Raw genomic sequence first — 12799 nt, forward strand, 5'->3', positions numbered from 1 at the left:
ATAGCAACACATTGCTCTTGAGTGGTTGTTGGTTTATTAACAAAGGTATAACAATCACACTACACATTACCAGTTCATCCACTAGGCTCACAACTGCATACCTCATCGTGGATGAACTGGTAATGTGCAGTGTGATTGTTAAACCTTTGTTAATAAACTAATGAGTTCTTAATAGCAATGTGTTGCTATGAATTCTTAAGCAAAGAACCCATGAAGCAAATACATTCCAAGCAACACTACCAAAAAGAGATCATCTGGTCATTTATCTCATTGTTGTTTGTGGGACCTTGCTGTGTGCAAATTGGCTATTTGTAGGCCTACAAAATAACAGAGACTAAACTTCGGGAGAGCTTTATTGACTGAGGCGTGTTGGGACGTCCGGAGGACATGAATAGTGCTGGTCACTTTGTGCAGCCACATTGCATAGCTGTCTGCCTCTCCATCTATCTCTCCCTCCTTTACAACGCCCCTTAAAATCCATCCCTTAGACAAAACTTCAATCACCAATCCTAATATCTTCATCTTTGCCTCGGCGTCCATTTTTGTCTGATTACACTCCTGTGAAGCACCTTGGGGTGTATGACTACGTTAAAGGTGCCATATAATTGCAATTTCTTTCGAACAAAGTCAAAAAGATAAAAAAAATAAAAGGAAAACAAAACAATTTGGAGTAAAACTCTGTTGCGCCCATCCACTGCATGAGAGTGTGCAATCTCCTACTCCCAGCGTACACCGGGACCTGGCACAGTGGGATTTTCACCCAACTGATGACAACTGGAATGCCCACAATGGTTCTAAGTACATAAGAAATAGGAGCAGGAGTAGGCCACTTGGTCCCTCGAGCCTGCTCCACCATTCAATAAGATCATAGCTGATCTGATCATGGACTCAGCTCCACTCCCCCCTTCCGCTTTCCATAACCCTTTATTCCCTTATCGCTCAAAAATCTGTCTATCTCCACCTTAAATATATTCAATGACCCAGCCTCCACAGCTCTGTGGCAGAGAATTCCACGGATTTACAACCCTCAGAGAAGAAATTTCTCCTCATCTCAGTTTTAAATGGGCGGCCCCTTATTCTGAGACTATGTCCCCTAGTTTTAGAATCACCAATGAGTGGAAATATCCTCTCTGCATCCAACTTGTCGAGTCCCCTCATTATCTTATATGTTTCGATAAAATCACCTCTCATTCTTCTGAACTCCAATGAATATAGGCGCAACATACTCAACCTTTCTTTATAAGTCAACCCCCTCATCTCCGGAATCAACCTAGTGAACCTTCTCTGAACAGCCTCCAATGCAAGTATATCCTTCCTTTAATACGGAGACCAAAACTGTACGCAGTACTCTAGGTGTGGCCTCACCAATACCCTGTACAGTTGTAGCACGACTTCTCTGCTTTTATACTCTATCCCCCTCGCAATAAAGGCCAACATTCCATTTGCCTTCCTGATCACTTGCTGTACCTACATACTAACTTTTTGTGTTTCATGCACAAGGACCCCCAGGTCCCTCTGTACTGCAACACTTTGCAATTTTTCTCCATTTAAATTATAATTTGCTTTTCTATATTTTCTGCCAAAGTGGATAACCTCACATTTTCCCACATTATACTCCATCTGTCAAATTTTTGTCCACTCACTTAGCCTGTCTATATCCCTTTGAAGATTTTTTGTGTCCTTCTCACAATTTGCTTTCCCACCCACCTTTGTATCATCAGCAAGTTTGGCTACATTGCACTCAGTTCTCTAGATCTCCTGCTCTGGTGGCAGATTCAGAAAAGGGGAGGTGCAGTGAGACCTGGGTGTCATGGTACATCAATCATTGAAGGTTGGCATGCAGGTTCAGCAGGCGGTGAAGAAGGCAAATGGTATGTTGGCCTTCATAGCTAGAGGATTTGAGTATCGGAGCAGGGAGGTCTTACTGTAGTTGTACAGGGCCTTGGTGAAGACTCACCTGGAATATTGTGTTCAGTTTTGGTCTCCTAATCTGAGGAAGGATGTTCTTGTTATTGAGGGAGTGTAGCGAAGGTTCACCAGATTGATTCCCAGGATGGCAGGACTGACATATGAGGAGAGACTGGATCGACTGGGCCTGTATTCACTGGAATTTAGAAGGATGAGAGGGGATCTCATAGAAACATATAAAATTCTGACGGGACTGGACAGGTTAGATGCAGGAAGAATGTTCCCGATGTTGGGGAAGTCCAGAACCAGGGAATATAGTCTAAGGATAAGGGGTAAGCCATTTAGGACTGAGATGAGGAGAAACTTCTTCACTCAGAGAGTTGTTAACCTGTGGAATTCCCTGCCGCGGAGAGTTGTTGATGCCAGTTCATTGGATATATTCAAGAGGGAGTTAGATATGGCCCTTACGGCTAAAGTGAATCAAGGGATATGGAGAGAAAGCAGGAAAGGGGTACTGAGGTGAATGATCCAGTCTCTCCTCATATGTCAGTCCTGCCATCCTGGGAATCAATCTGGTGAACCTTCGCTACACTCCCTCAATAACAAGAACATCCTTCCTCAGATTAGGAGACCAAAACTGAACACAATATTCCAGGTGAGTCTTCACCAAGGCCCTGTACAACTACAGTAAGACCTCCCTGCTCCGATACTCAAATCCTCTAGCTATTATTGCATGGTGGTGCAGGCTCGAAGGGCCGAATGGCCTACTCCTGCACCTATTTTCTATGTTTCTATGCTTCTGACCACCCACTGAGGATAACTGTAATACCCACAGTGGTTATCCAGATCTCGGACTTCAGTTTCTCCAAGGTTCCGCAGATTTTCCGCAGATATGGCAGGAGATGGGAAAAAACCCCGGGAAATTCTGACCCCAATGTTTCAGTGCTCAAAAGAAAAGCCTTGCGATCCTATTGCACCTCTCATGACCTCAGGATGTCCCAAAGCGCTTTACAGCCAATGAAGTACTATTGAAGTGTAGTCATTGTTGGAATGTTGGAAACTCGGCAGCCAATATGCACACAGCAAGCTCCCACAAACAACAATTTGATAACGACCAGGTAATCTGTTTTTGTTATGTTGATTGAGCAATAAGTTTTGGCCAGGACACCGGGGATAACTCGCCTGCTCTTTTTTGAAATAGTGCCGTGGGATCTTTTACATTCACCTGAGAGGGTAGACAGGGTCTCGGTTTAACGTCTCATCTGAAAGATGGCACCTCCGACAGTGTATCATCATCATCATAGGCAGTCCCTCATATCGAGGATGACTTGCTTCCATGCCAAGAAGGGATGAGTTCACAGATGTTTCAAAGAAGGACCCGAAGTTCCAGTCCTGAACTCCAGTTGAGGGGGTGGAAGATGCCTGTGCGTGGATTTTTTTTAACGTGGGGTGGCCATTGCACATCAGCCACCACACGGGCTTGACAGAGTTAGGTCTTGGTCCAGTGGCAAGGATTACCCAAGATGACTGGAGACCAGCTCTGCTGCACGGACCTAGTGCGCACACATATCGCAGTGTGGGCTGGCCCGTGCTGCCCCTGGGCCCTCACCTCTTCTGGACCCCGATCACGTCGCTCTTGCCACTCCTGCGCCCCCTTACTGACCGGTGACGGTGGTACACTGCTCCGTGACCTTCGCTGTTTTTAAATAAATCCCGGTCACAAGAATGATATGTGGTGATTCCAGTGTCCAATTTTTTCTTTCCCTCCAGGAAAATATCCAACATCCATGGGACAGTACAGCACTCCCTCAGCATTGCACTGGAGTGTCAGCTTAGATTTATGTGCTCAAGTCTCTGGAGTGGGACTTGAACCCACAACCTTCTGACTCAGAGGCAAGAGTGCTGCCAATGAGCCACAGTTGACAAAACACAACACCTGAACAGGAACTTGAACTCTGGTTCCTCTGATTACAAGTCTGATACTCTACCAACTTCTAAAGCTGGCCCACGGAGACACAAGAACGTTGAACAGTCACGTTTCATCCTTTACCCCATTGAAAAATAATTCTCCAGGTGGAGGTAAATCAACCATTCTTGAACTGCCTCTTAATTTTTAAACATTTTTCAGCAGGGGTTAACTCGAACAAGCAGGAAGTGGGCCTCATAGCTTGACAAGGGAGCAAGGAATCCTCTGGTCACAGTGCAACCACATTGTAAATGTGTTTGTGAAGATTTCGCCTGATGTTTTGTTCTCTAAGAAGGAATGTACGATTTTACTCGAGATAACAGATGGAATCTTCACAAACACGATTACAGTGTTCCTAGCCCCATAGCAACCAGTGGAATTCTTGCTCTCCCACGGCTGCTAATCGGAATATAGTGATCGGAACATCTGTCAAAAGTGCAGAAGGCAGAGAGAGGTGGCCTCTTCCATCGAGCGAGTACTGAAGGGGGAGGGAGTGGTGTTGATCAATGTTCCCACAATGCTGCGCAGCTGTGCAGTCATTTGCAAGGTGAGGTAATGCATTTGGGGAGGGCTAAGAAGGCAAGGGGAATACACATTAAATGGTAGGACACTAAATATAGAGGAACAAAGGGACCTTGGAGGACATGTCCTGAAGGTAGCAGGCCAGGTAGATAAGGTGATTAAGAAGACATATGGAATACTTGCCTTTATTAGCCAAGGCACAGAATACAAGAGCAGGGAGGTTATGCTTGAACTGTATTAAACATTAGTTAGGCCACTTCTAGAGTACTGCATGCAGTTCTGGTCACCATGTTACAGGAAATATGTGATTGCACTAGAGAGGGTACAGAGGAGATTTATGAGAATGTTGCCCGGACCAGAGAGTTTTAGCAATGAGGAAAGATTGGATCGGCTGGGGTTGTTTTCTTTGGAACAGAGGAGGCTGAGGGGAGACCTCATTGAGGTGTGTAAAATTAAGGGGCCTGGATAGAGTGGACAGGAAGGATCTATTTCCCTTAGCAGAGGAGTCAACAACCAGGGGGCATCAATTTAAAGTAATTGATATGAGGTTTAGAGGGGATTTGAGGGGAAATGTCTTCACCCAGAGGGTGGTGGGGGTCTGGAAATCACTGCCTGAAAAGGTGGTAGAGGCAGAAACCCTCACCACATTTAAAAAGTACTTGGATGTCCACTTGAAGTGCCGAAACCTACAGAGCTACGGACCAAGAGCTGGAAAGTGGGATTAGGATGGATAGCTCTTTGTCGGCCAGCGCAGACACGATGGGCCGAATGGCCGCCTTCTGTGCTGTAAACTTCCATGAAGGTCCCATGCAGGCACCACACCAGCTTTTCCATTGTAGATACCGCGCAGGAGGCAGTGCCGCTTATGGGGGACGTTGGTGTGGATCCTTGGCACAAGAGGTTCCCTTATCCCCATCGATGTATAGGCCCCCTTATCCTCATCGATGGACAGGGCCCCCATCGATGGACAGGGTCCCCTTATCCCCATCGATGGACAGGGTCCCCTTATCCCCATTGATGGACAGGGTCCCCTTATCCCCATCGATGGATAGGGTCCCCTTATCCTCATCGATGGACAGGGCCCCCTTATCCTCATCGATGGACAGGGCCCCCTTATCCCCATCGATGGATAGGGCCCCCTTATCCCCATCGATGGACAGGCTTCCCTTATCCCCATCGATGGACAGGGCCCCCTTATCCCCATCGATGGACAGGGCCCCCTTATCCCCATCGATGGATAGGGTCCCCTTATCCTCATCGATGGATAGGCCCCCTTATCCTCATCGATGGACAGGGCCCCCTTATCCTCATCGATGGACAGGGCCCCCTTATCCCCATCGATGGACAGGCTTCTCTTATCCCCATCGATGGACAGGGCCCCCTTATCCCCATCGATGGACAGGGCCCCCTTATCCCCATCGATGGATAGGGCCCCCTTATCCCCATCGATGGATAGGGCCCCCTTATCCCCATCGATGGACAGGCTTCCCTTATCCCCATCGATGGACAGGGCCCCCTTATCCCCATCGATGGACAGGGCCCCCTTATCCCCATCGATGGATAGGGTCCCCTTATCCTCATCGATGGATAGGCCCCCTTATCCTCATCGATGGACAGGGCCCCCTTATCCTCATCGATGGACAGGGCCCCCTTATCCCCATCGATGGACAGGCTTCTCTTATCCCCATCGATGGACAGGGCCCCCTTATCCCCATCGATGGATAGGGTCCCCTTATCCTCATCGATGGATAGGCCCCCTTATCCTCATCGATGGACAGGGCCCCCTTATCCCCATCGATGGACAGGGCCCCCTTATCCCCATCGATGGATAGGGCCCCCTTATCCCCATCGATGGATAGGGCCCCCTTATCCTCATCGATGGACAGGGCCCCCTTATCCTCATCGATGGACAGGGCCCCCTTATCCCCATCGATGGACAGGCTTCTCTTATCCCCATCGATGGACAGGGCTTCCCTTATCCCCATCGATGGACAGGGTCCCCTTATCCCCATCGATGGACAGGGTCCCCTTATCCCCATCGATGGATAGGGTCCCCTTATCCCCATCGATGGATAGGGTCCCCTTATCCCCATCGATGGACAGGGCCCCCATCGATGGACAGGGTAGATGCCAAGCCCGAGAGGGAATAATGAGGAGTTTGTATACCAACTGGATGTTTTGAACAGAGGTCTGAAAAACTGTTAAATGAGAAGAAGATGGAGGTGGAAGAAGTTGCAATCAATTGCCAGTCCAGGAATACCACCTGGGAGAGAGTGTCAGAACAGAAAGAGTTCTCGGTCTGACCAGGCCTGGTGGAACGGTTTGACCTCAAGAAACCTGATGGAGTGATGGAGGCTGAAATGGTGTTCCTCGAGCAGATTTCCCTCTTGAGTTTGGGATGCCTGGGTGTAATGCGTAGAAGGAAATCGGGCATGGATGATTTTTGCCTTTATTCATTCTTTTGAGGTGGATGTCATGGCAAGGTCGGCATTTATTGCCCATCCCTCGCCGCCCTGAAAATGTGGGGCCTCTTGAACCGCTGATAGCGGTTTGATACAACAGAGTGGCTCGCTTGCCCACTTCACAGGGCAGTTAAGAGTCAGCCACATTGCTGTGGGACTGGAGTCACATATAGGCCCAGACTGGATAGGGACGACAGATTCCCTTCCCTAAAGGACATCATTGAACCAGATGGGCTTTTACGACAATCCAACAACACACAAAGGATAGTGGCAATCTGGAACTTTCTGCCCAAAAAAGCTGTTGAGGCTGGGAGGCAATTGAAAATTTCAAAACCGAGATTGATAGATTTTTGTTAGGCAAGGGTATTAAGGGTTTATGGAAAGCAGGCGGGCAAATGGAGTTAAGATATAGATCAGCCATGATCTAATTGAATGGCAGGACAGGCTCAAGGGGCTGAAAGGCCTCCTGTTCCCACCAGTGGATGTGGTGCATTTGGATTTCCAGAAGGTATTCGATAAGGTGCTACACAAGAGGTTACTGCACAAGATAAAAGCTCACGGGGTTGGAGGTAATATATTAGCATGGATAGAGGATTGGCTAACTAACAGAAAATAGAGAGTCAGGATAAATGGGTCATTTTCCGGTTGGCAAACAGTAACTAGTGGGGTGCCACAGGGATCGGTGCTGGGTCCTCAACTATTTACAATCTATATTAATGACTTGGATGAAGGGACCGAGTGTAATGTAGCCAAGTTTGCTGATGATACAAAGATGGATGGGAAAGCAAATTTTGAGGAGGACACAAAAAAATCTGCAAAGGGATATAGACAGGCTAAGTGAGTGGGAAAAAATTTAGCAGATAGAGTGGAAAAATATGAGGTTATTCGCTTTGGCAGAAATAATAGAAAAGCAAATTATAATTTAAATGGAGAAAAACTGCAAAGTGCTGCAGTACAGAGAGACCTGGGGATCCTTGTGCATAAAACACAAAAAGTTAATATGCAGGTACAGCAAGTGATCAGGAAGGCAAATGGAATGTTGGCCTTTATTGCAAGGGGGATAGAGTATAAAAGCAGAGAAGTCCTGCTACAACTGTACAGGGTATTGGTGAGGCCACACCTGGAATACTGCGTGCTCGAGGGGTCAAATGGCCTGCTCTTATTTCTTATGTTCCTAAATGTTGAAAGAAATATACAGCTCTCTATTCCTTCATCCAAGTCATGTATACATGCAGTGAAAAGCTGAAGCCCCCAGTACAGATCCTTGGGATGACACTCGTCACATCCTGCCAATTTGAATACATTGAGATCAATGCCGATGGTGGAGGATACTGCTTCCATTTTGTAGTTGCCCGAATTTTAGTTTTTTGAAACTTACAGGATTCTTCCAGCACTTTCGACTGTGAGTTAAAACCTCTGTGTTGCACAACCGAGCTAGACCATGTTCGCCCTCCTCAGAGCACCTGGGCTCCAGCAGCACAAGAGCCCAAGCAGTGATCCTGCAACTGACACCAGCTCCGTCTCTACAAGTTAATGGATCACCTCTGCACAAGCAGGCACTGAGCGTGGAGCACGCAGCATCTCCGTCAGCTGAGGGTGAACTGGAGAGAACGAGTGCAGGCGTCCTGCTCTTGTAGCCTAATGAGAAAGACAGGCAGGAGGTGGGCTCTCCAACTGTTATCATCATCATAGGCGGTCCCTCGAAACGAGGATGACTTGCTTCCACGTCAGAAAAGAATGAGTTCAATGAGGGACCCGAACTACATCCTCAAGGATGGAAGATGCCTGTGCATGGATTTATATAATGTGTGGTGGCCACACGGGCTTAACAGAGCTAGGTCTTGGTCCAGTGGCAAGGGTTATCCAAGACGACTGGAGATCTGCTCTGCTGCACGGACCTAGTGTACACACATATCGCAATGTGGGCTGGCCCGTGCTGCCCCTGGGCCCTGAACTCACGCCTCCCCTGGGCCCCGATCACGTCCCTCTACAGTCTCTCGCCGCTCCTTCACCCCAAACTCGCCGCTCCTGTCGGTGTGGCCCTGCCAGCAGCAGTAAGTATGAAGAACTTTGTACGAGACGGATCACCAACTTTCCCCCCAACCCCCCCCCCATAGAGATTTCACTGCCCGTGATGCTTAGTCCGTGCGACAGAGAACCGGCACCCAAATCCCCGGGCTCGCCGTCATCACATGCCCGACAGCCATTGGTCGCGTCACGCTGTTAATTGCTGTAGGAGCTCTTTCTAAATAGAGCACAAATCATCTCTTGAATGGAGCTGGACTTTGTGCTCTGACAAGCTCTACCCCACTCCCGGTAACTGGAATGATTCAGTCGTGACAAGATTCAAGAAAGCTGTGACTTTGGCAGCCACAGGGAGAGCGGAAGGGTCGAGAACCAGAGGGCACGGATTTAAGGCGATTGGCAGAAGAACCAAAGGCGACAGGAGGAAAAACGTTTTTATGCAGCGAGTGGTTAGGATCTGGAATGCACTGCCTGAAAGGGTGGTGGAGGTAGAATGAATCGTGGCTTTCAAAAGGGAATTGGATAAGTTCCTGAAGGAAAAGAATTTGCAGAGGGAAAAGCAGGGGAATGTGACTAGGTGAAGTGCTCTAGGTCCTTCTGTGCTGTTACCATTCTGTTCCAAACACAAGAGGGCACCTTAAAGTTATGTAATGGTCTCTATGGCGGCCGTGAATCTCCTCAGACACTGTTCCATTTTTCGGCCTACGCCTGGTACCCGAGTCCAGTCGACCTTCTCCTTGTGTGCTCGAATCAATTCACCCTGCTGCTCCTCAGCAGGAATAATGCCCCATGGTAGCAGATTATTCAGCTGCTGTACTTGTCTCCGTGTGACTTTTGATTTGTCTGATCCCCACCCAATATTGGCCCCGAACCCCGTTTGATGGCCACCCGCAGAAACTGGTACCACACAGGAACCTGACTGTCAATTAGAGACCCCTGAGGCAACTCTATTAGTGAACACTCCCAAAGCAGAGCGGGATATAACCGGGCCGGTGTATGTGGAGATCTGATCATTTTAATGTTTGGAAAATCATGCAGGTCACCAGTCAGGTCTGCTAATGTGCAAGCCACAATTCCCGATAGGTGCTCCCACTGTGCGAGCTTTGCAGTGGGGCATTAACTCTTAGGCCTCCCCCCTCCCCCCACTCCGCCCTCCCCCCTTACACTCAGTACAGCTGACTGGCATCAAAATATTCCTCGTGTTTTAAGAGTTGTCACTGTGAAATTAAATTGAATCATGAAAACATGTCCTTTGTCATATTGTTTGAAAAATGTAAAATTAAACTTTACATTCAATTATTAGACACACTAGTCACAATTCTTGTTTTGACAAATTTTACAATTGGGAGCACTGACAAATCAAAAATCACAGGCACGCTTCCCAAGATTTTCTGGAAGGGAAAGTTGTGCCGAGAATGCTCTCGATTTCCAGGACCATGTAATTGTAAAGCTATTCCCACTGCGCTAACTGTAAGGGATTCCTTTTATTCAGCAGGGCAAGAGTTCAAATGGGGATTGGAGATCATTTTAAGAATGTTAGAACATAAGAAATAGGAGCAGGAGTAGGGCCTAAGGTCCCTCGAGCCTGCTCCGCCATTCAATAAGATCATGGCTGATCATCGACCTCAACTCCACTTTCCTGCCCAATCTCCACATCCCTTGATTCCCCGAGACTCCAAAAATCTATCGATCTCAGCCTTGAATATATTCAGAGACTCAGCATTCACAGCTCTCTGGGGCAGCGAATTCCAAAGATTCACAATCCTCTGAGTGAAGAAATTCCTCCTCATCTCGGTCTTAAATGGCCTACCCCTTATCCCGAGACTGTGCCCCCTAGTTAGACACTCCAACCTGGGGGAAACAACCTCTCAGCATCTACCCTGTCAATCATGGTCTATTGTAAGTTGAAACAATGTTGTCCTTTGATCACGCAAAAAGCTTCAGAAAGGTGAATAACAAGAATTAAACTCGATTCTTACTTGTGCGTAGTGACCACTGCAGATAGCGGACCTCCAGTCTGGCACATCGATACAATCAGAATGCCTGAGGAGCCAATTGTCATGTTTGACGATGTAGGCTCCAGGATACTCCGACAGAGATCCATCCACATCGTGCAGGATGGTCGTTTTGTCCCCATCCAAATCCAAGTGGTGGAACCAAGGTCCTGGCTCTCCAAAGAAGACACGCGATGCGATCTAACAGGATGAGACACACAATCGTTATATAGAAACAGAGGAATATACAAGGCTGTAAAATTAGAAAAAACTTGCATTTCTATCATGCCTTGCACAACCTCAGGGCGTCCAAAAGTGTTTTATAGTCACTGAAGTACCAGTGAAATTACGACTCGGAGATGACCAGATATGTCAAACTGGTCTTTCACAGCATTCCTATGTCTCAGCTGTGGCTCAGTGGGTAGCACTCTCGTCTCTGTACCAGAAAGTTGTGGGTTCAAGTCCCGCTCCAGAGACTTGAACACAAAAATCTAGGCTAACACTTCAGTGCAGAGCCAGGATAAATGGTTCATTCTCGGGTTGGCAATCAGTAACTAGTGGGGTGCTGCAGGGATCAGTGCTGGGAACCCAACTATTTACAATCTATATTAACCACTTGGATGAAGGGACCGAGTGTAATGTAGCCAAGTTTGCTGACGATACAAAGATGGGAGGAAAAGCAATGTGTGAGGAGGACACAAAAATCCTGTGAAAAAACAGACAGGTTAAGTGAGTAGACAAAAATTTGGCAGATGGAGTATAATGTTGGAAAGTGTGAGGTTATGCACTTTGGCTGAAAAAAAATCAAAGAGCAAGTTATTACTTAAATGGAGAAAAATTGCAAAGTGCTGCAGTACAGCGGGTCCTGGTGCATGAAACACAAAAGGATAGTATGCAGGTTCAGGAAGGCCAATGGAATCTTGGCCTTTATTGCAAAGGGGATGGAGTATAAAAGCAGGGAAGTCTTGCTACAGTTATACAGGGTATTGGTGAGGCCACACTTGGAATACTGCGTGCAGGTTTGGTCTCTGTATTTACAAAAGGATATACTTGCTTTGGAGGCAGTTCAGAGAAAGTTCACAAGGTTGATTCCGGGGATGAGGGTGTTGACTTATGAGGAAAGGTTGAGTAGGTTGGGCCTCTACTCATTGGAATTCAGAAGAATGAGAGGTGATCTTATCGAAATGTATAAAATTATGAGGGGGCTTGACAAGGTGGATGCAGAGAGGATGTTTCCACTGATGGGGGAAGAATAGAACTAGGGGGCATAATCTTAGAATAAGGGGCCGCCCATTTAAAACTGAGATGAGGAGGAATTTCTTCTCAGAGGGTTGTAAATCTGTGGAATTCGCTGCCTCAGAGAGCTGTGGAAGCTGGGACACTGAATAAATTTAAGACAGAGATAGACAGTTTCTTAACCGATAAGGGAATAAGGGGTTATGGGGAGCGGGCAGGGGAGTGGAGTTGAGTCCATGATCGGATCAGCCATGATCGTATTAAATGGCGGAGCAGGCTCGAGGGGCCGTATGGCCTACTCCTATTTCTTATGTTCTTATGCTGAGAGAGTGTCTCAGAAACAGCAATGATATAAATGACCAGATATTCTGTTACAAGCGATGTTGATTGAGGAATGATTATTTGCCAGAACACTGGGGAGAACTCCCCTGCTCTTTTTCAAAATAGTGCCATGGGATCTTTTACGTCCACCTTAAAGAGCAGACGGGGCCTCGGTTTAACGTCTAATCTGAAAGATGGCACCTCAGACAGTGCAGGGCTCCCTCAGTATCTGCACTGGAGTGTCAGCCTAGATTTATGTGCTCAAGTCTCTGGAATGGAACCCACAACCTTCTGACACAGGGGCGAGAGTGCTACCTACTGAGCCATGGCTGAAACACAGGAATGCACAGGGCTGTGAAAGACCA

The 12799-nt window shown here is 47.4% G+C and overlaps 1 protein-coding gene across 1 annotated transcript in view; it reads right to left on the reverse strand.

Annotated features, from left to right (window-relative positions):
• cemip (cell migration inducing hyaluronidase 1) overlaps positions 1–12799 on the reverse strand; it is a 259948-nt gene that overhangs the window by 33172 nt on the left and 213977 nt on the right. The window contains exon 22 of the mRNA XM_070858685.1: positions 10863–11078. Coding sequence (XP_070714786.1) covers positions 10863–11078 — 216 coding nt within the window. The remainder of the gene's footprint in view (positions 1–10862; positions 11079–12799) is intronic.

This window comes from Pristiophorus japonicus, chromosome 17 (assembly GCF_044704955.1).
Source record: "Pristiophorus japonicus isolate sPriJap1 chromosome 17, sPriJap1.hap1, whole genome shotgun sequence".
NCBI lineage: Eukaryota > Metazoa > Chordata > Chondrichthyes > Pristiophoridae > Pristiophorus > Pristiophorus japonicus.